Below are 22542 nucleotides of genomic sequence, written 5' to 3' on the forward strand. Positions count from 1 at the left end.
CCCTACCGCCGCAGTTCAGATACGCCCCTGGGTTGAAAACTGGCAGGACAAGAGCTAGCAGGGCTGGAACTGCAACAAACACACACAGACAAAAACTCATCTAAAGACCTCTGTTGCAAAGGCAAAGCCTGAAAGTTCCCAGGTGCTTAATAAAGGCATTTACTGATGATGTCACAAGTAAGAGCGAGGCTTGGCAGCAGGAACACCGGGGCGAGGCTTGGCTGCAAGAGCACCGGCTTGGCAGCAGTAAGACCAGGTCGAGGCTTGGCTACAAGAGCACCAAAGTGAGGCTTGGCTGCAGGAACCCCAAAGTAAGTCTGGAATGCTGGAACATCAGAATAGGACTGGAATGATCTCTAGAACACGTTAGGAAACAGGAAGAAGGCAGTCCACAGCAGCCACAGGGCTTGGTCACCAGGAGGTGAGGTGAATGCACTAGGCATGGGATACAGCCACAACCGTGACATTGATTTGGTGTGTATGTTTCCAAACATGGACCAATTTCTTTCACATGTAAAAGAAGATGGAGGAATCTGAAGCAGGCGAGCGTAATCAGACTGTATAATACAAAGGCCTTGCCAATATGTTGCCGGAAGAATGTTACACTCTTGTGCTCAATATCTAAAGATTTTCTATTTTCTGTAGCATTAAGGAAGTGCCTTTCTGATAGCAGGTCCTGTGGACCCAATGTGTTGAGGGCTTTTCCCACAGGAAAAGAATCAGAAAAAAATCTAGTGACTCAAGCACATCTAGGGGCCCTTTTACAAAGGCACATTAGGCTCTATGCGTGTGTAACGCGTGCCAAAATGAGACTACCATCAGGCTACCGTGCCCCCCGGCGGTAATTTCAGATTTGCCTCATGCCCATAATGCCTGGATGATTTATTTATTTCCTCCGAAGTGCTGCCTTTCCGGCAGTAATTGGCAGTTGGCGCGTGCTGACTGGTCACCACGCGTGGGTGGTGGTAAGGGCTCAGGCCGGTTTTAGGCATGTTCTGGCTTCAGTTTTACCACCTGCCCTTTTCCCATCTCATTAAAAAAAAAGCCCTTTTTTGCAGACCCAGTAAAAACTGACCCGGCGCGTGCCCATATTGACAGAGGCCACTCTTTGCCATGGTTTATTAAAAGGACCCCTTAGGTAATTTCAAGTTCACCATTTTATTCTTTTAATTGATTAGAATTTAATTAAATTTGAGGTTTTGCATTTTGCCTTCCATTAGGTTAAAGACCTCACTCAATGCAGGTCATAATAAACCATCAAAGATGTACTGCCCCATACATTTACATTCCAATATGAAACTTAGGGAACTTTTTATAAATTGATTAAGTAGCTAATATGGGTTTTACTGGTTCGTAGAGAGTAGTGTGGGATCACACTACTGTCTCCTGTGCTAAAATTTGGTATTAGCTGCCTAATGTGGGATTGGGTGTGAGATGGGCTTGACAGGGGCAGGCGAAGTTGTGAAGTGCAACTGTGCTACCAGCAGTCCAGTAATTCAACTCACTTTCACTGGTTACTCAAATATTGTGTTCAATTCTGGTTGCCGCATCTCAAAAAAGATATAGTGGAATTAGAAAAGGTACAGAGAAGGGCGGTGAAAATGATAAAGGGGATGGAGACGACTTCCCTATGAGGAAAGGCTGAAGCGTCTAGGGCTCTTCAGTTTGGAGAAGAGATGGCTGAGGGGAGATATGATAGAGGTCTATAAAATAATGAGTGGAGTGGAACAGGTAGACATGAATTGTTTGTTTACTCTTTCTAAAAAACTAGGACTAGGGGCATACGATGAAGCTACAAAGTAGTAAATTTAAAACGAATCGGAGAAAAATTTTCTTCACTCAACATGTAAGTAAACTGGAATTCATTGCCAGAGAATGTGGTGAAGGTGGTTAGCTTAACGGGGGTTAAAAAGGGTTTGGACGGCTTCCTAAAGGAAAAGTCCATAGACCATTATTAAATTGACTTGGGAAAATCCACTGCTTATTTCTGGGATAAGCATCATAAAATGTATTGAGCTTTTCTGGGATCTTGCCAGGTATTTGTGACCTGGATTGGCCACTGTTGGAAACAGGATACTGGACTTGATGGACCTTTGGTCTGTCCCAGTGTGGCAATACTTATGTACTTATGAATAACCCCCTTCAGACTCTCAACCCTCTGATGCACAGCCTGACCCCCCCCCCCCCCCCCCAGTAAAGCACCCAGACGTCCCGATAGAAAACCCTACCCTGATATAGAAACCTGCCCCTCAGGCCACTCAGCCTCATGATGTTTACCCAGGGGTCTACATTGGTGTGGTAGTGGTCCTAGGTGGCAGCAATCCTTCTCTGCTCCAATCTGGATCTGTACTATAATCCAAAATGGCTCTTTATGACTCTTGGTAGTAGTCTTGTGGTACTACTGCCAGAGGGCAATCTTACATATAAGGATATACCTTTTCTTTAACATTTTTTATGTTTTTTGCCAAGTATATTCAATTTTCCTTCTGTGTTCCTGGGAATGCAGTATCAGACTAAGCCATAGCAATATTTGAAAACCTTATCCTCTAAACATTTCATTCATTGTTCTAAGAATGAGTGCTTGTTTTAAGTTTTCCCCCAATATATATATTTTTTTACAAATCTTCATATTTCGCCTTCCACGATAGGGAAAATTCCCAACCTAAGGATTTAAAGGGGCCCTTTTACTAAACTGCGTTAAGTGCTAATGTGCACTTAATGTGGGGGGAAAAAAGACTTAGCACAAGACGCGGTAAAGCATTTTGCAGTAATTTGCCTGTTAGCATGTGCTAATCACGCATTACATTTTTCTAATTTGGGGGGGGGGCATACCTGGTGCAGGGAATGGGTGTGGAATATTATTCAGGTAGCACATTCTGATTAGTGCACGATAACTGAATAATGCGGACTTAACATGGGAGCACTTACCGCCTCTTAAATAGGAAACGGTATGTTCTCCCCCTCCTCCTACATTTTTTTTTGTTTGTTTTTGCATGTTCCATGCGCTAATAGAAAAATTAGCATGGAACCTGTCAAACAAAAAAAATATATATATTGCTGCATAAAATATGGACTTAGCACACAGAAAGATCCTGTGTTAAAACTTACTAAGGGGTCCTTTTACAAAGACGCGCTGAAAAATGGCTTGCGGTAGTGTAGGCGTGGCTTTTGGGTGCATGCCGATCCATTTTTTTAGTGCGCCTGTAAAAAAAAAAAGGCCTTTTTTCTTTTTTTGCCGAAAATGGACATGCGGCAAAATCAGTATTGCCGCGTGTCCATTTTGGGTCTGAGACCTTACTGCCAGCCATTGACCTAGCGGTAAAGAATCCGGGCGGTAATGACCTATGCGCGTCAAATGCTACTTGGGGCACGGCCGAATATAAAAATTATTTTTCAGACGCACGACAAAAATGAAATTACCACAAGTGGCACGCGGTAGTCGGGCAGTAACTCCATTTTGGCACGCGTAGACACTTATGCGGCTTAGTAAAAGGGCCCCTAAGCCCACATTTTAGTGCATTTTAGGAAAAGGGCCCCTTATTGACATAGGAGTTCCATAGAATTTGACTTTAGAAGTAAGGAAGGCATTGTAGAGAGGCTTTCCTGTGTTTAAAGACACTTTTGCACATGTAAAAAAATCTTCTAAAATCATGTGATTGTATACACACGTAGACAATAATGCACATTCTTACCTGAGGTTTGTGCATAGTGTGGTATGGGATTCTTCAGTAGGCATCCCTAGGGAAGAACTGGCCGAGCTGCAATGTAAGCACATATTTTATGAAATATACATGAGTTTTCACACACATTTACACAGGCCTAAGATCACATATAAATTTGCACATGTATATTTGACTGTGTTCTAGCTGCTTATTTCATAAAGGCACATAGACACCTGTGTTGCCTATATAAAGTTCAATTGGACCATTCTCTGTTATCCCTGAAGCAGATTTACAAAATATATTATGCTAGTACAGTTGATTTTTGAAGATGGTACTCTTTAGATAAATTATCTTGATTTTTTTTTCACTTTTTTAGTATTACAGGTTACTCTGACTTTTCACTGAATTGGTAAAACTAGTACTCATTCAGGCTTATTTTCGAAAGAGAAGGGCACCCATCTTTCGACACAAATCGGGAGATGGGTGTCCTCCCAGGGTCGCCCAAATCGGCATAATCGAAAGCCGATTTTGGGCGTCCCCAACTGCTTTCTGTTGTGGGGACGACCAATGTTCCCGGGGGTGTGTCGGAGGCGTAATGAAGGCGGGACTTGGGCATGCCTAACACATGGGCTTCCTCAACCCATAATAGAAAAAAGAAGGGCGTCCCTGATGAGCACTTGGCCGACTTTACTTGGTCCCTTTTTTCTTACGACCAAGCCTCAAAAAGGTGCCCGAACTGACCAGATGACCACTGGAGGGAATCTGGGATGACCTCCCCTTACACCGCCAATGGTCACTAACCCCCTCGCATCCTCAAGAAACAACTTTAAAAATATTTTGTGCCAGCCTCAAATGTCATACTCGGGTCCCTCGCAGCAGTATGGTCCATGGAGCAGTTTTAGTGGGTACAGTGCACTTCAGGCAGGCGGGCCCAGGCCCCCCCCCCCCCACCTGTTACACTTGTAGTAAATGTGAGCCCTTCAAAACCCACCAGAAACCCACTGTACCCACATCTAGGTGCCCCCCTTCACTCCTAAGGGCTATGGTACTGGTGTACCATAGTGGGTTTTAGGGGTGGGGGGGGGGGGGGTTGGGGGGCTCAACACACAAAGTAAGGGAGCTATGTATTTGGGAGCAATTTGTGAAGTCCACTGCTGTGCCCCCTAGGGTGCCCGGTTGATATCCTGGCATGCACCAGTGCACTACAAATGCTGGATCCTCCCATGACCAAATGGCTTGGATTTGGTCATTTCTGAGATGGGCGTCCTCGGTTTCCATTATCGCCGAAAATCAGAAATGACCAAATCTAAGGACGACCATTTCTAAGGTCGACCTAAATTTCAGGATTTGGGCATCCCCGACCGTATTATCTAAACGAAAGATGGACACCCATCTTGTTTCGATAATACGGGTTTCCCTACCCCTTCACGGGGCCGTCCTGTGAGGACGTCCCCAGGAAATCTTGGGCGTCCCCTTTCGATTATGCCCCTCGTATGTTTTGCATGGCTATATTTGGGGCTTTTTGGACTGATAATGTAAATCTTGGAGAATTATTTATGATTTATAATTTTATTTTGGTTTTATGCATACTGGATTCCCAGAATTGAGGGTCCCGATTCATTATTATAATTTTTTTGTTTGTAAAACTGTTTTTGATGTCCTTCCCCTCAAAGTGTGGGAACTTGTAGGGTAACAGAAATCCCCCCTCCCCAAAGATATATAGAATATGAAAAAAAACAACAACCCTGATTTACAAAGAGGCTGGATCATGGTTTCCTGTAGTTTCTTTTACTGTTATGGTAGAGGTCGATGAAAGAGAGTGTAATAGTTCCTTTGCTGATGATCCATAGAGAATAATGTGACAAGTTTACTTTTTCTATCCCATAACAAAAAGAAAAGTCCTTAACTATTTTAGTTGCAGTCTCAGACTCAAGTTACATGTTATCGTAATCCTGTATGTCCTTGTTACAGTGAGTGAAATGTAATTTATGGTTAAGTACAGCAGCTACTTTGTATAATAGATTTTTTTTTTGCATTTCTCTTTTAAGGATTATGTTGAGTAGTTTTGAATTGGATTTCTGACACGGTTTCAAGAGACAGAATTAAATTTCAGTGTAACTCAAAAATCTCTCCAGATTAATATTGTCATGTTAAATGATGATAAATCTTACGTATGGTTTCACTGAATACGTCTGGGTGTGATTTATGGTGGAAGCAGCAGCAAGAGGCCAGGGAAAATTTAGTCTGTCATCCAATCACCTGTGGCTTCAGTGCCTCCACCCCCAGCCTGAAAGAGCAAGGCAGCTTTGCACTCCAGTGCACTCTGCATGCCTTCTAGGACAGAGTTTTACCAACCCTGCTCTTTCTTGTCCTGAGTGCATATGTAGAAGAACTGCAGGGTGTCACTGAGCCATAGATGACAGACGTAAGACAAAAATCAGGTTTGTGAAAAGTTTCTGATTTTTAATGCCACACCAACACACACACACACCCCTGCGTACATGACACAAACACACCCAACATATACACACACGTGTGCACACACCTTCATGCGCAAACACATACAAGCACCCCAGTGTGCATGAGTGTACACACACACACACCCTGTGAGCACATGTGCACACCTATGCAAACACACACCCCATGCGCGTGTGCACAAACACACCCCTACATACCTATAGGCAGCAGGTTACTTACTTTTGAACTTTTCTATCGTTGGTTTTTCTTGTATTCCTTCCATAAAGAAGATTATGAAACTTATATTGTTGCATTAGATGGAACTGGGATTTATAACGCACTCAATGATGTGGTTTTCACCATATGATTTTTGGAATAATTAGTAAGAGATGTAGTCAGTGTAAATGTTTTAATCAGACTGAAGCGTATATGCACTCAACAAATTCATTAAAACCACAGTAATAATTTGGAATAAACCACTTCGGAGACTGTATGAAATGTTTGTTATAAAGGTGTTTGTAGCAGGATTTCTTAGCAAAAATTCTAACATTAATTTAAACTTTGTGTGAATTTGAACTACAGTTAGAGCTGCTTCATTAGTCCTTGGATTAATGAAAAAATGTGGTTTGCTTTAATATTAACAGTTTCTATTTAGACATGTATACAAAGGTTTGTGTAGGCCTTTGGTATGTCTATACAGGGTGTCCTGTTCTGTAATAAACACTAGCACTTCAGAAATTTTATTTGTCTCAGAAAGTGATAAAACTTGAACATCTTTTTCCAGACGAGCCGCTTGATACGAAAAAAGAGTAATAACCTGGTTCTCCTCAAATTCTTTAGTGAAGGAAAAGTAAATAAAACTGATGTACTAATAACTAGGTTTTTGCAGAAAAGCTAAGGGCCCTGTTACTAAGGTGCACTAAAAATTAGGCCGCACTAACACTAGAGACACCCATATATTCCTATGGGTGTCTCTAGCATTAGCGCACACTAATTTTTATTGCCCGTTAAAATTGCTAGTGCGCCTATAGCGTGGCTTATTAGACAGGGTCCTAAGTGATCCAAAAAATAAGATGGCGTTAATAAATGAGACAAAAAAATGTTGCGTATCCTAGCATGCACAGGAAGCCAATAAAGCGTTCTGTAATAAAAAAATATTATCACATTTTTTAAATGAATAAATCAGATAATCATTTGTAGCCCAACATTATGAATAGTATGAAGTTTCTTTAGTACTTGTTTTGAAGCGCCTTAATAGATTATATTATAGTCTAATTCTGTGGTTACTTACCGCACATGTATTAATTTGCTTCTTGAAGTTATTGTAATTTGTGTTCTGTACATTATTATTTTATTTTTAAGAAATTTACAATTTTAACACAAGAACACAACTTGATACAGAAAAGATAAATATTGCTACCCAGAAATAACATTTGAAGAAATATGCCTTTTTAGAAATCTTTAGGCCACAATAAGAGAGGCATCACAATATCTGTGGATATATAAAGAATAACTTTCCCATAAAGAAATATGAGGCTAGAAAGGAGATTCCAGGATTACATAATTATTAAATTACGGAGTCGATGTAAGTGAATTCCTTCAAAAAGGCGGTAAATAAATAATAAATAAAATAGTAAATAAATTACTACTCTTGGGTGTGTTGAAGGAGTCACAGCAAACTTAGAATTCTGTACATTATTATGTTTTATTCTCTTTATTGTTTGTTTGTAAGCCACATGGAACTCGAGTCAATTTTGGGTTAATGTAGGGTATGAATGCATGAATAAATAAATAAATATTACAATAATCTAATAAACTCAAAATCAAAGATTGTACTGAAATGATCTTGATCAAAATATTTCTGTACATGTCGTAAATTGCACATCACAAAAAATGATCTTTGAGTAAGACTATTAATCTGAAACTCTAATGATAACTTACTATCTAACAGAATCCCCAATACCATTATAAAAGGCGAAAACTGATAAAGTGATTTATCAATGTTGGCGTATGCGTGCGTATTGTGAGCATATACAATGTAAATGCCAGCATTCCAGCTATACGGTATTTTATCACTTGGTTCGAAATGTGATGGCACGCAGTTTGAAAGTGGGCATACATATGGGTGGAACCGAGGCAGGGTGCATAGTTACATATGCATATTGAAGGGGCCCATTGCCATATAGCAGTGGACTAGTAACCTTGGCTGAGTGGCATCCACTAAAAAGATCAGGTTAAAGTATTGGGGGCAAGGGAGGGGAGGGGGAGTGAGATGGATCAATATTGTGGAATATGAGGTGGATAGTAACATAGTAAATGACGGCAGATAAAGACCTGAATGGTCCATCCATAGGAATTATATGGATAAGACTGAGACAGGATGGATAGTGTTGGCAAATGGACAGGAGTTGTGGACAAGAGCAGGATTGGTAGATGAGGTATGGGAGGGCTTAGGCTCGAGTAGAGAGAGGAAATTTGGCGGGCAATGGGTTGTTGGGTTGAGGGAGTAGGTGGGGGAGAGTGCTGGATTGATGTTGGGGGCTAGGAGAATTTTTCCCCTCCTGGTGTTGGTTATTAGGTGTAAGGAGAAGCGCAGTGCTTGCTTTTGCTTTCTTGCTACTTGGGAGAGGTTTAGTTTTGTGTAGTGGTGGGGGGGCTTGGGTTGTCGGAGGAGTTGAAATCTATGTGAATTACTTGGAGTAGATATAGTCAAATGTCACCACTAGAGTGGGTCATTTTATGTTTCAACAATTTTTTATTGATGACACTCACAAATAATAGACACTCTGAAATCATCAAAACCAGTTACATCGGGTATAACTTAGTACATTCCTCTACAGTCAGTCGTTAGCAATACTTTTTACATATGTATGCCATTTATCCCTGACCCGCAACTGACTCTCCCTTTGTGACCCCCCCCCCCCCCCCCCCCCCACTACCAGCAAACAGGCCTGGTTGTCACGATCCCCTAGGGGCCTGAACTCTAAAAGCCCCCTCAGGACCCAGTTGTTTCTTGACAAAGTGGTGCTGGGCAGTCAAAGCAAACATTTCCATCAGTATACTTCAACAATATAGAGTGGGTCATTTTAAATGTGGGTGGTGTGTGTATTGTTGTCACTGCATTGAAATTAATAGGGCACAAATTGCCCAAAATGGGGGAGTGTTTAGTTTTAAATCTTTTACTAACTGCAATTCTAAACAGGTATTTTATGGCATAATCTGCCCATGCCAGAATTAGTATATCAGCAGACTTCTAGACCGGTAAAATGCAGGATTGCTCAACAATTCAGCAACCTGCATATGAACCGCTTGGAAGCACCTCTTGCATCTGACTGGAATCAGCCTTCAGAACTGCAATTTATAGTTCTGTTACAGATAGCATAGAGAAAAGGAGGATATAGTGCCCAAATTTTAAAACGAAAGAAGCGAAAAATAATTTATACAGTAGAGCCAACAGGCTTAAAAAAAAAAGAGATTGATTGATCACAGCTCTAGTTTAACAAATGTTTAATAAACGTCATATCTAGTGGTAGAAGCCTGGTGAACTAAACTTTTCTTGTTTCGTCACTTGATCTATCCTGAAGTGGTCCGAGAGTTTGAAAAGTGAGTATCTGGTAGGAATTAAGGTTATATATTGAATAATATTTTAAGGTTGTGTTATGGGAAATGCTATTTGAAACAAAGGTGTTTGTGATCTGTTGTTTCAAATCCAGGGCAATTCAGCCTTGTCATAGATTCTGTGACTGGTTGCAGGGGGACCTGGCTATTGTGGGTTGGGTCTCTCAGTGATCATCCCACCCCTGAAGGGTGGCCTGGCATTTGAGTACCGGCACCTTTTTTGCTAGAAGAAACACATTGTTTAAATCTGCGGTAGCGTTTTTAGCTCATGGTAGAAACCAGCTGGCTGTAAACACCGAGACGTCCATTATATTCCTACGAGCGTCTCAGCATTTACTGCCAGCTGATTTCTACCGCGAACTAAAAACACTACCGCGGCTTAGTAAAACACTCCCAGACTCTTCTACTAATATTGAGGCTTTCAACAAGTCTTCAGTTCATACATTCCCTGACTTTATACTTTTGCTTTTAAATTTCTACATCTCATTTAGGTGTTCTAATTTTTGATCAGTGATACTGCAAGATCATCAGTGGCAATCGGTTCCATACACTGCTGCCTGGTTGTGAAACAAGGTCATAAAATAAAATCTGTTAATGATCTTGTGAGACTTCATAAGACTGTTAAAACTTACTTATTTTAATCTAGCAATTTGAGTTGAAATGGAAATTGGCAGGCTGGAACTGTTTAATTTAATTTTGTTACTGTTTTATTATGTTGTGAATATAATTCTGTAACCCATTCTGGACGATGTCGGGAGGGTGGGTTTAAATAATGGAATGAATAAATAAATTTGTACCTTCTTATGCTGTTGTGGATATGTTTTGAATGCTAATAAACATCTTCTATAAGTTTCTTGATGCTGTACACCACTGAACCTCCATTTTCTTCTATAAATATGGTTGGAATAAATGTTTGAGAAGCCATTTACATGAGGCGAGGCTGGGGAGGAGGTTGCTATTAGATCATGCTGACTACTTGAGCAAGTGCCATGCACTTCCTTCGTCCAATTCCAATGTAACTGACATCATCAGAGCAACTTTGCATGTCTGTAATAGAGTAATATGATTCAAAACTATTTAAATGAAGTAGGTGGGCAGGTCTTGTTTATGGGGTTGAATACATATAAGTGGAAGACCTGCCCATGCTTAAACTGTGTGTATGCAGTATCCCCGGTGGCACCGATGTTTGGGTGCTTATCGAAGATGTGCGCTCAACCAAAGTCAATTAGTGCCAATAGCTGGGTGCTAATTGGCACCAATTTGAATTTGCACACACATCTTGCTGCTTGCTATTCTAAATCAACATGTGCCCAAATCCCATAGCACACAAAAGGGGGCATGGTCATAGGAGGTGAATGGGCAGGTCAGGGGCATTCCTAAAATTTGCACATGGTGTTACAGAATACTGGTGATGCGCATCCAAATTGGGCACTGGGAACTACACCTAGTTTCAGCAGGCATAAGTCCTGGAGTCAGAATTGTCTATTCTGTAATGGATGCCAATAATTGAGTGCCAAATTTTTGTGGTGCCAATTTTTGAGCACCATGTGCTGAATCTAGCCTTGTACCACCTTACAGAATAGTGTTTTGCTGCCACTTAGGTGACAATACTCCACCCACTTACAAGCTCAAGTGGCACATAAATGTTGGCACCTTGTTCCAGAAATGCCCTTTAAATGGATGCATTAGCTCCTAATGAACTTAATAAAATTGGCAATACCCGTTAAAAAAAACATTTTAGAAGTGCCAAATATGAAAATAAAAGTGAATGTTTAGTGCTTTAAGTGGCAAATACCATGATACCTTGATTAATTTGAAAGTTTCACCTATGTACTTACAGATTTCTCAATCCAAGATGATGACCTGTGGACCAGTTTTGTCATTTCTTCAGTGTCTTCTGCGACGAAAACTTGTGACTCTGGACAGTCTAGAAGATACAAAGCTATGCCGCTGTCTGTCTACTGTGGACCTTATTGCCCTGGGAGTAGGGAGTACCCTTGGTGCGGGTGTTTATATACTTGCTGGAGAAGTAGCAAAAGCCGACTCTGGACCCAGTATTGTAATCTCTTTCCTCATAGCAGCATTGGCTTCTGTAATGGCTGGTCTTTGCTATGCTGAGTTTGGTGCCCGGGTACCAAAAACTGGTTCCGCTTATTTATATACTTACGTAACTGTTGGGGAGCTGTGGGCTTTCATCACTGGTTGGAACCTCATTTTGTCATATGTTATAGGTAAGTGTTCTAAAGATACATATTTGAATTTGACAAAAATAAAAAAACAACAACAAAACATTCATGTTACATGAGAGAGCCTAAATCAAGAGCCAGGGGAAAAGTTTGTTAATCAGAAAAATTGACTCTGATGATGGAACTATTCTTAATTTGGTACCACAGTGCCTGAGGGCTTGCAATAGTAGGGGACTTACTGTCCCCTAGCTTCCATCTATTTTAATCATTTTTTGTAGATGGTTAGGTGCCCATGACCATTAGTGCCCAGGGGCCCAGACAACTGTCAGTCCATCAGCTTTGAATACCACTATGTCCATTTATGCTTTCAGCATGGCGTCATGACTTGTCTAGAGGAGCACCTTCCATTAGCAGGAAAGAGACGAGTATTCATGTCTGAAACTTGAGTTTGCCTCTAGCAAACTCATGAAGAGTAAAATTCTAAAACAGGGTGCCTACTATAGATGCTGGCTGTGGTGGCTATTTTAAGCCTATTCTATAAAGGAAAGTAGGCCCCCACTTTTCTTTATAGAATACTAGCACAAATAGCCAAAACCATGCACATTTTAAGGCACAATTACTTACATCAGTCCTGTGATGTAAATGTTCATGCCTAGATGATAGAATGTATACATGTAAATGATAGAATTGTATACTTGCATATCAATATGCTCTTTTCACACTCTGCCCCCTTATGCACATCCACTGGCAAAGCACATGACATCAAATCATGGCGTGGATTTTTCTGCTAGTTGATTTTCTGTGTATAAACACCTAGAATAGTGGTTCTCAATTTTTTTTTAGCTGGGACATACCTGACGGGCGATGCTTGCCTATGTGGCACACAACATACATGATCTTTGCAGACCTTTGGTCTGACACAGTATAGCTGTTCTTATGAGTTAAATGTAAACATACTCTGCATCCATAAAACCCTATCTTCCCCCAACAACAAATGCAGATCAGAGCTGACACATTTCTCCATAGAAGTTACCATGAACAAAAATTACATATTTTGATTCTCATGTCATCTGATTAATAGCAGTATAAATCTTTACACTACCAGGCTCATTGCTAAAAACAAAACCTGAAAATATTGTAATTCAACATACAGGTAGCAAACCTACCATACAACAGTAGCGCTAATTCCTATGAATAGGCGATACTACAAATATTACACAGAGCTCTAAAACACCAATACATTTACTACTGGTAAAACAGAAGAAGTGGGACTGCTACAGAGTTCCACTTAGAAACTGCATACAAACAGAATACCACACCTCGGTCATAGGCAAAAGACAAACAGACCCTCACCGAATACAGGACAAAAGTTGAAAACTAGAAATAGAAATATGAATGCAGAAATTGAATGGGGAATCCCAAGAAGTCAAACTAGGCTTGTACCACAACATGGGAATAATAAAAACAGAAATACATTTCTTATCATAAAAAAAAGACAGACATCTGTGATGCACATTTTTCAAAGCCAGCATATTACACTTAATAAATTGAAAATAAAACACTTTTTATTCTGCCTTTTTGTCTGCCACCAGCGCTAAAACCTGAAATTCAAAGTCGGACCTTGCGTCGGCTTCAGCATTGAATTTCTGTTTTTTTTAAAAGCCAGCTAGCATATGCCTGGTTAAGTCAATATATTGGGAGCGAACTGGACTCCGTCCCTAAAACGCCCTGGCGCTAACCGGTCATTTTCAGGCCCACTGACTGGTTAAGTGCTGCTGAAAATGATTGGGTAGCCTTATACAAGTGAGTTAACCGTTTGGTGGCCATTCTTGGCTGGTTAACTCCCTTTGAATATCAGCTAGTTTATTTTTCCAAGCATGTTGGTCCCATGTGTTCTGCTTTCCGATCTTATTTTTTCACTCAACAAATAGTTAAGCTCTGGAACTCGTTGCCAGAAGATGTGGTAACAGTGGTTATGATATCTGGGTTTAAAAACTGATTGGATAAGTTCCTGGAGGAAAAGTCCATAGTCTGCTATTGAGATGGACATGGGGGAAGCCACTGCTTGCCTGGGATTGGTATCATGGAATGTTGCTATTATTTGGGTTTCTGCCCAGGTACTTGGGACCTGGATTGGCCACTGTTGGAAGCAGGATACTGGGCTAGATGGACCATTGGTCTGACCCAGTATGGCTATTATTATGTTCTACCCGCTTTCCAGTGGATGCTGTCCATTTGTTCTTTTTCCAGTTTCCTCCTGTCATCTTCCATTCCCTCACTACATCTGTCTTTGACATATTTACTCTTTTTTTCTTTTCTCTCTGCTCACCAAATTCCAGTGTGCAGAGATGGTAGAAGTGAAAGCCTGCTAAGCATGGTTTGCTGCCTGCACAGTCCAGAATGGAGTGAGACGATGGGGTTTGTGTAGCTGCGTCTCCTGACACCGGGCAGTGCGTGCCTGTTTTTCCTACTGTCTGCTGCTTTTCCCTCCCAACCACTGCTGTTTCCACTGGCCAGCCGCATTAAACACCATTTACATGTCTTCTTCCTTATTGAAGTATTCCCTTAATATAAAATGAGTTCATTTTTTATTTTGATAAGCAAATGTAGGGGGGCAGTTTTTCCATATTCTGATTTATTTTTTCTAACACATGATACTCTTATATGTTGAAACTTTCAATTTTTGTGACAACCTAGGGAAAACATTTTTTACTCTTTGTGGTATGCACAATTTTATAATAACCATTTTTTTGTGTGTGTAAACTACACTTTACATATGGAACATGCTTTTATTCTTTTGAAAGATAACTTGATAAGAAATTAACTTTGTATTTTTTCCAGGTACTTCCAGTGTAGCGCGAGCATGGAGTGGCACCTTTGATGAACTTCTGGGTAAAAGAATTGGCCAGTTTTTCGGTACCTATTTCAGCATGAACTTTGCTGGTTTAGCAGAGTATCCAGACTTTTTTGCAGTTTGCCTCATACTGCTTCTGTCAGGTAAGGACAGTGTGAGTTTGTGTCATTGTTAAAATACCACATGTTTAATTTTTTTGGCAGAAAAAGAAAGAAAGGTAATGAATAGACTGCCACCAGGGTTAGTTCTGAGGCCAATATCTTTGGACATGATACTGTTGTAGAGGAGTTAGGATAAATAATTGCTCTTCAATAGATGATGCTAAGATCTGCAAGGGAGTAAACAGTATAAGAAGGATTTAAGAAAGTTCAAGTAACAGCTGGTTGCTTGGCAGCTAGCTTTCAATGCTAAAAAAATGCAGTTTTGAGCATTTGAGTGTACTGAAATCCAAGAGAGCGGTGAAAAGAAGATAGGACTTGATTGTACTGAAATCCAAGAGAGCGGTGAAAAGAAGATAGGACCTGATCTGGAGAAAACCCAGTCAAAAGAATGCTGCAAAACCAGTATGGCATGTGAACAACTATTTGTTCAGCAATGTAATTCCCATAAAGCGATACTTGACTTAGCCACGTTTTGGTGAATGCCTGCATAAGGGTATAGAAACATCAGTCAAGATATAGATGTACATAAATAAATACATTGAAAGAATAGTGTATAAAAATTTTGACCATAAAAAACAAATGAGTAAATGAAAGAACAAAATAAATCGGTGAACAAGCAGTTGTAAAGGAGTGTGCATTTAAATGAACAACCATATTAATAGTAAATGCAATGAAAAATATAAATGTGAATAAAAGTGTAAATCAATAAAGGGAGAAAACTGTGGAGTCTAGCTGCAGTAAGAGCTGACAGACTGTGTCAGAACAGCATTGTGGGTGAAAAGCCCCTCTACCCTGTCGCAGTGGCAGGGGCGTAGCCAGACAACAGATTTTGGGTGGGCCTAGGCAAGAAATGGGTGGGCACCAAGTGTTCTCCCCCCCACCCCAACCACCACCCAAAAAATATCTCAGCTGGTGAGAAAACACTTCTTTCCATCTTGGCAGTCTGCAGCAGGCATGCACTGAAAACTGAGCATGCACAGGTGCCGTTATTGTGGACAGTAGCGTTTTTGTTACCATCAGGGGGAAATCTTGAGCTGGCGTTGCTTGGGATCCCCACCAGCTACCGCTAAACGTGTGCTACTGTTGGGCGGGCCTGAGCCCTAAGTGGGTGGGCCCCGGCCCACCCAGGCCCACCCACTGCGCAGTGGTCTGCCCAGGCAGAAACAGGAAGTTGCATCACTGGTGGGGGTGGACTGTGACACAGGAAGAGTTCCGAGGAAACCAAAGGCAGCATGTTTGAATCGCTCTTGCGCCGGAAACCCTCACTTAGAATTTTTTTTTTTTAATTAGACCAGGAAGATAAGAGAGACACTGGATAGGGATGGGAGGGAAGGGGAAGACATGCTGGCCCACAGGGTCACTCTGGAGCAGCTGTTTTTATATTAAACCGGGAGGGGGGAAGGGTTTAAAGAGAGGGGGAGATGCCGGAACAAGGGTGGGGGGGGAGAGGTGAAGGGGAGAAATAATGGGTTTGGAATCAGAAGAGAGGGAGAGAGATGGTAGACAATAGGATGGAGGGAGGCAAGAGAAAGGGAGAGAAGTTGGACCCGGAGTGTGGAGGGAGGGGGATAGAGATACTAGATGGGAGGGCAGTTGGAAAGACAAAGGAAGAGATGAGGGACCTGGGGTGGTGCAGAGGGAGGAAGAGAGAGATACTGGATGGAAGGGCAGTTATGAAGAGAAAGGGGAGAGATGGTGGACCCAGGGTGGTGGGGAAGGAGGGAGAGATGCTGGATTGGGAGGGCATTCTGGAAGAATGAAAGAAGCTGGAACTGGGGATGGGAGGGGAGGGAAGAGAGGGATAAATATTTAGTCTGGGGTGGAACGGGAGGATATGCTGAACAATGGGATGGCGGGAGTAAAAAGATGCTACATCAAGGGGGGAGGGAAGAAGAACAGAAAAGAGAGAGAGTAATGTTGGACCATGGGGTGGGGAGAGAGTAGAGGAGACATTGACCCATTTGGTGGGGGCAGGATGGAAAAGAAAGAAGCTAGGATGTGGAGGGAAAGGGACAGGGAGATGTCAGGCAATGAGATTGGGATGGGGCTACAAGAATAGAGAGGGGGAGAGGAGATTCTGGAAATGGTGGAACCATGTGAGAGAAGTCAAAGGGGGAAGGCAAGAAGATGAATAGGAGTTGAATAGTTAGTACAGAGGTAGAAATGTGGTAATGGGGAGTAGATGGCTGGGAAAAGAGTGAGATGGGAAATGGGAGAACTAGGGACTGAGAGGAGATGGAAAATTGATAGGTAGATAAAAATTAAAAAGGAGAGAGAGAGAAATTTGAGTGGACAGAGTCAGAAAAGGAAATAAAAGGAGGAAATAGCTAAAAGGGAAAATTAGAGACAGGTGTAGTGAGGGAATGGAACAAGAGAGAAGAGAGGAGAAAAGAAAAATGGACAGGAGACACTGGAAAGAGAATTAGCAGAAGACAGACAGGAAAGCAGAAAAAGAGAAACTGAAACCAAGATGATGGAAAAACAAAATGTCCAGACAGCAAAGGTAGAAAAAAGTGTTTTATTTTGAATTTATTAACTAAAATATGTTAGCTTTGGGATACATGTATCACAGATGGTTTTTGTATTGTATTTTGTGGCATAGGCAGATGCCTGATTTGGGGGAGGGAGGGGGCTTGAGCCCAAAATGCAAAATATAAATACTTGAGCTAGTGGGGATCCCCCAAGCCCTGCCAACTAACACCTCCTCCTCCAGTCTGGCAGCCAGAAATCTCCAATCTCTGCAGCTAGTGGCAGTATCCTCAAATTGCCACTGGTGCCCCCCCCCCCCACCCCCATGTTCATATTTCATGAATCATTGAAAGACGACCAGATATGTGTGTGTGTGGGGGGGGGGGGGGGGGCGGGGCAGCAGCAGCTCTAAAATCCTGCTGTTAGCTACAGAGCTTGAAAAGTTCTGCGCTGGACCTGAGGAGGGGAAGGAGGTGGTCACCAGCTGGTGAAACTTCGGGAGCCCTATCAGCTATAGCAAGGGAGATATTAATTCTGGGTGGGGGGAGTCTAAGTCCTCTCACCCCTTTATTATTATACCACTGATTATCTTCAGTACAAATTGAAGTGCATTTCTAATTTTATTTCTCCAGTTTTGCAGTACTTGCCGAGTTTAACTTCTTGGTGTTCACAGTTCCGTTTTGGTGTCCATATTTCTAATCTGTGATCTCTTGTTCTATATTTGGTGACGGTCTGTCTATATTTTGTGTGTGAAGAAGTCATTTAAAGTTGTTTTATGTGTGGTAGTAATAATGATGGATGGGGAATCGAGGGAGGGGGCAGGGAGGAGAGGGGATTGGGGGCCCCTTCTTTAATTTCTGCCCTGGGCCCCAACATATCTATCACCGGCCCTGGACCCAGGCACATAATCCACTCTAACTGTAACACTTGTGGAAAGTATCAGTCCACCAAAATCCTACTGTACTCACATATAGGTGACACCTGCAGACATAAGGGTTATTGTACTGGTGTATAGGGTACAGTAGGTTTTTGGTGGGTTTTGGAGAGCTCACCATACAATTTAATAGGGTAATGATGAGATGTGTACCCGGGAGCTTTTATGTGAAGTCCACTGCAGCACCCCCTAGGGTGCCCCACTGCTCTGCTGGGATGTCTGTATAGCTAGTTTACTAAGAATGCTGGCTCTTCCTAAATCCCAGTGTCTTGATTTTGTGCATTTTTCACTTGGACATTTTTTTTTCCAAAATGGACCAAAAAGATAATGCACAGATTACAAAACATCCAGATTTTTTGCTGTTTCAAAAATCGCTATATTCGCCACTTGAATTCTGGATGTTTTGAATCAGACGTCCAAAGTCGGACTTAGACGTCATATCGAAAATGTCCCTCTCTGTCTGTAAAAGCTTCAATCTGAAAAATAAAATGCTAATTCTCACTTCCTAAGTGAAAAATGTGAAAGAAAGTGTGACAGGATAGCCACTAGAATACATCTTAACTGATGCATATATTAGATGCATATAACATCACTATGAGAAGATAATGTCCATTACAAACATTTGTATAAACAGATTATACCCCATATCTAAACAGCAAGTATGTCATGCCATGAGAGTTATGTATAATTATAGAAACAGACAAACGGGTATCATAAAATCTAAAATGCTGATTACTTAACTTAATGCTACTCTGTGCACCCAGATTCATTTTAATAAAAAAATGGATGAATAAATCAAACCAGCTGGCAGAAAGGTATTTCCTAGAATAGGAGTCCTTTTACTAAACTTCATTAGCTGTTTATCGTGCAGTTTAAGCTGCCCTTGTGGTAAAATCTCTGTGCACAGTAATTTGTGCATTAATGGAGTTTTTGGTTAAGAGGTGCTACTGGATTCAGCATGGGAGGAGAATGGGTGTGGAGGGCTCCCTGCAGTTATCGCCCTTTCTTTTCTTATCTCCTTTCTTTTCTCGTTCTTTTTTTTTTTTAGCTAATTAGGACCAATAATTGTTTTTTTAACAAGCGTTATTGGTGCTAATTATTTAATTGGCATTTATGCTCAATTTGAAAAAAGGGGTGCAGAAATGGGAGGGGCATGGGCATAATGGGGGCATTCCTAAAATTAACATTCATTTGTTGTAGAATAATGGGGGTATGTGCATACATTTGCAGCATGTTTCAGTTGGTGCAAATGTCTGCACCTAAAGTTAGGCATGATTCCCAAGCCTAAGCGCAATTCTATAAACCCTGCCTAACTTTAAGTGCGGCTTATAGAATAGTGCTTCTTTTGGATGCCCTGTATAGAATCTAGCCCTGAGCGGCTCTTTTATTAAAATGTGGTAAAATTTGGGCTTAACGTGTTTTCATTCATTTAAGTATTTATATGCCACTTAGATCTAAGCGGTTTACAGTTTCATTTTACAGGTACTGGGTCTGTCCTTAGTGGACTCACAATCTAAGTAGTACATTGTACTACTGTTGTACCTGGTGCAATGGAGGGTTAAGTGACTTGCCCAGGGTCACACAGAACTGCAGAGGGAATTGAACCTGGTTCCCCAGGATCTCAACCCACTTCTGACCATTGGGAAGCAGCGGGAATCAAACCCAGTTTTTTAGTTCCACAACCCACTACACTACCAGTAGGCTACTCCTCCAACAAGGAACTTTCCCCGAATGCTAAGCCCAGCACTTTTTAGGGCATTTTCTCTTTTACTTTTTATTTGCAGGTCATGCACTAAATAAGTGGAGGAGTGGCTTTGCAGTGCTCTAGGTACAAAATAAATACCTGTATATTACTACTACTACTATTTAGCATTTATATAGCGCTACAAAGCGTACGCAGCGCTGCACAAACATAGAAGAAAGACAGTCCCTGCTCAAAGAGCTTACAATCTAATAGACAAAAATAATAAAGTAAGCAAATCAATTAATGTGTAGAGGAAAGAGGAGAGGAGGGTAGGTAGAAGCGAGAGGTACAAGTGGTTACAAGTCAAAAGCAATGTTGAACAGGTGGGCTTTCAATCTAGATTTAAAGATGGTCAAGGATGGGGCAAGACGTAGGGGCTCAGGAAGTTTATTCCAGGTGTAGGGTGCAGCGAGGCAGAAAGAGCGAAGTCTGGAGTTGGCAGTAGTGGAGAGGGGAACAGATAAGGATTTATTCATGGATCGGAGCGCACGAGAAAGGCGCTATATCAAATCCCATCCTTTTCCTCATTAGTGCGCAAGACCTGCAAATTAACACGGGAACACTTACTGCCTCCTATTTAAGAAACACTAAGTGCTTCTGTATTAATCCTGTATTATCCAGTTAGCATGCTCTAATCCTAACACACTAGCTGGATAATACGGGAACATTGACTCTCCACCCATGACTTGCCGTTTCAAAAGATATTTCTAAATAAATATGTGACGCACAGGTTTCCGTGCACTAACAGGCAAAATGCAGTATAGTCTCTATTATCTGATGTAAACAGGACTGAGCCGTTATCAGATAATATGGAAAATAATGGTAACCCCTTAAAAAATGCACGGAAAACATATTTTATGTATAAAGAACAGGCATAGGATATCTGTATTTAAAATATGGTATTGTTTAACACTAACCAGCAGTGTGTGAAGCTAGAAAATAGAAATAGGATCTGTGCACTTCTTAATGGCAATGCAATGATGTCACTGGGGGGGGGGGGGGGAGGTCTGTCGAATATGCTGGATGGTCAGATTAGCGAAGGTCAGATAATTGAGACTGTACTTTATTGCCAAATGCTTTAATGAGTTTTTTGTGGTAGCCTGTACTTGCATGCTAATCTCGTGTTAGGGGCTTTGGACCCTAAGTTGTTTTACCAGGGATAGGTTAGCTGTAAAACAACAACAAAAATCTTTAAAGAAATTTGCTAAGAATGTGTGCAGAATTGCAGGCTTTATTAAAGGGGGCCCTTTTACTATTGTATGCTAGAATCTTGGCTTAACACATTGTAATGCAGGATTTTATCACACGCTAAGCCAGTATTTAACATGGCACCTTTTGGGAGTATGCCCTCTATGGGGCCCTTTTACTAAGCCGCGTAGGCGCCAATGCGCACCCAACGCACCTCAATTTTGAGTTACCACCAGGCTACCATGTGGCCTTTGCGGTAATTTCATTTTTGCGCACGTCTGCTGTGCATGCCGGAAAATATTTTTATTTTCTGCCGCATGGGCGGTAATTGGCATTTTACGTGTGTAGACCATTACCGCGTGAGACCTTACTACAAGGTCAGTGGCTGGCGGTAAGCTCTCAGACCCAAAATGGACACGCGACAATTTTCATTTTGACGCCTGTCCATTTTTGGCAAAAATTTTTAAAAAGGCATTTTTTACAGGTGCACTGAAAAAGGATTCTGTTCGCGCCCAAAACACAGTACCGCAGGCCATTTTTCAACACACCTTCGTAAAAGGGCCCCTATGTTTTTTATTATGGGTCATTCATTAATACAATCAAGCATGTGGTAACTGCAGAGAGTTAACATGGGAGTGTGTTAAATATTTGCGCATTAAAACAGTGTTAGCCAGAGGGCAGTACTTAGGCTTCCATGCCTGCTGACTGCCCATGCCATGCTCCATGAATTAAAAAATTAGGAAAATTCAGTAGCACATGGAAACAGGGATACTACTGTAAAACACCTTAACGTGTTTGTGCAGTAGCCTGATCTGCATGCTAACCACACATTAAGGAGAGAATTCAATAAACAGCACCAAATTAGGTGCTGAAAAAATTCTGTTCTATACACGGTTTGTATAATGCACGCACCCTCTATAAAATAGTTGTTAGCGTGGATCCCGTGCCTAAGCTTTGGGCGCCAAACCTATGCCTGCTAAAACCTGGTGTGAATGTCGGTGCCCAAGTTAGGCCGATTAGGCAGTATTCTGTAATTCATCATGCAACCTTTTGGAACATCCCCAACCTGCTCCATTTTGAGATACGTGACATGGGGGTTAGGTGCCATGCTTTATAGAATAGCGCTTATCCAGATGCACGTGCAAATTTTAATAAGTGTCAATTAACTTCAGTGAATGGTTGTTAGCACTCAGTTATTGATAGTTCAGAGTTCATTATCCAATTTATTTGCACACACATCTTGGGAAGCATGCTCAAAGTTGGGTACGC

At 41.5% G+C, this 22542-nt stretch overlaps 1 protein-coding gene across 2 annotated transcripts in view; it reads left to right on the forward strand.

The window, feature by feature from the left end:
* SLC7A2 (solute carrier family 7 member 2) overlaps positions 1 to 22542 on the forward strand; it is a 216224-nt gene that overhangs the window by 120513 nt on the left and 73169 nt on the right. The window contains exons 1-3 of one of the 2 annotated variants that reach the window (XM_030191451.1): positions 5994 to 6103; positions 11578 to 11968; positions 14765 to 14920. In XM_030191451.1, coding sequence (XP_030047311.1) covers positions 11593 to 11968; positions 14765 to 14920 — 532 coding nt within the window. In that variant the 5' untranslated portion in view covers positions 5994 to 6103; positions 11578 to 11592. Of the gene's footprint in view, positions 1 to 5993; positions 6104 to 11577; positions 11969 to 14764; positions 14921 to 22542 lie in introns of those variants that run through there. The other variant, XM_030191453.1, reaches the window with a different exon arrangement.

Source organism: Microcaecilia unicolor, chromosome 2 (assembly GCF_901765095.1).
Source record: "Microcaecilia unicolor chromosome 2, aMicUni1.1, whole genome shotgun sequence".
NCBI lineage: Eukaryota > Metazoa > Chordata > Amphibia > Gymnophiona > Siphonopidae > Microcaecilia > Microcaecilia unicolor.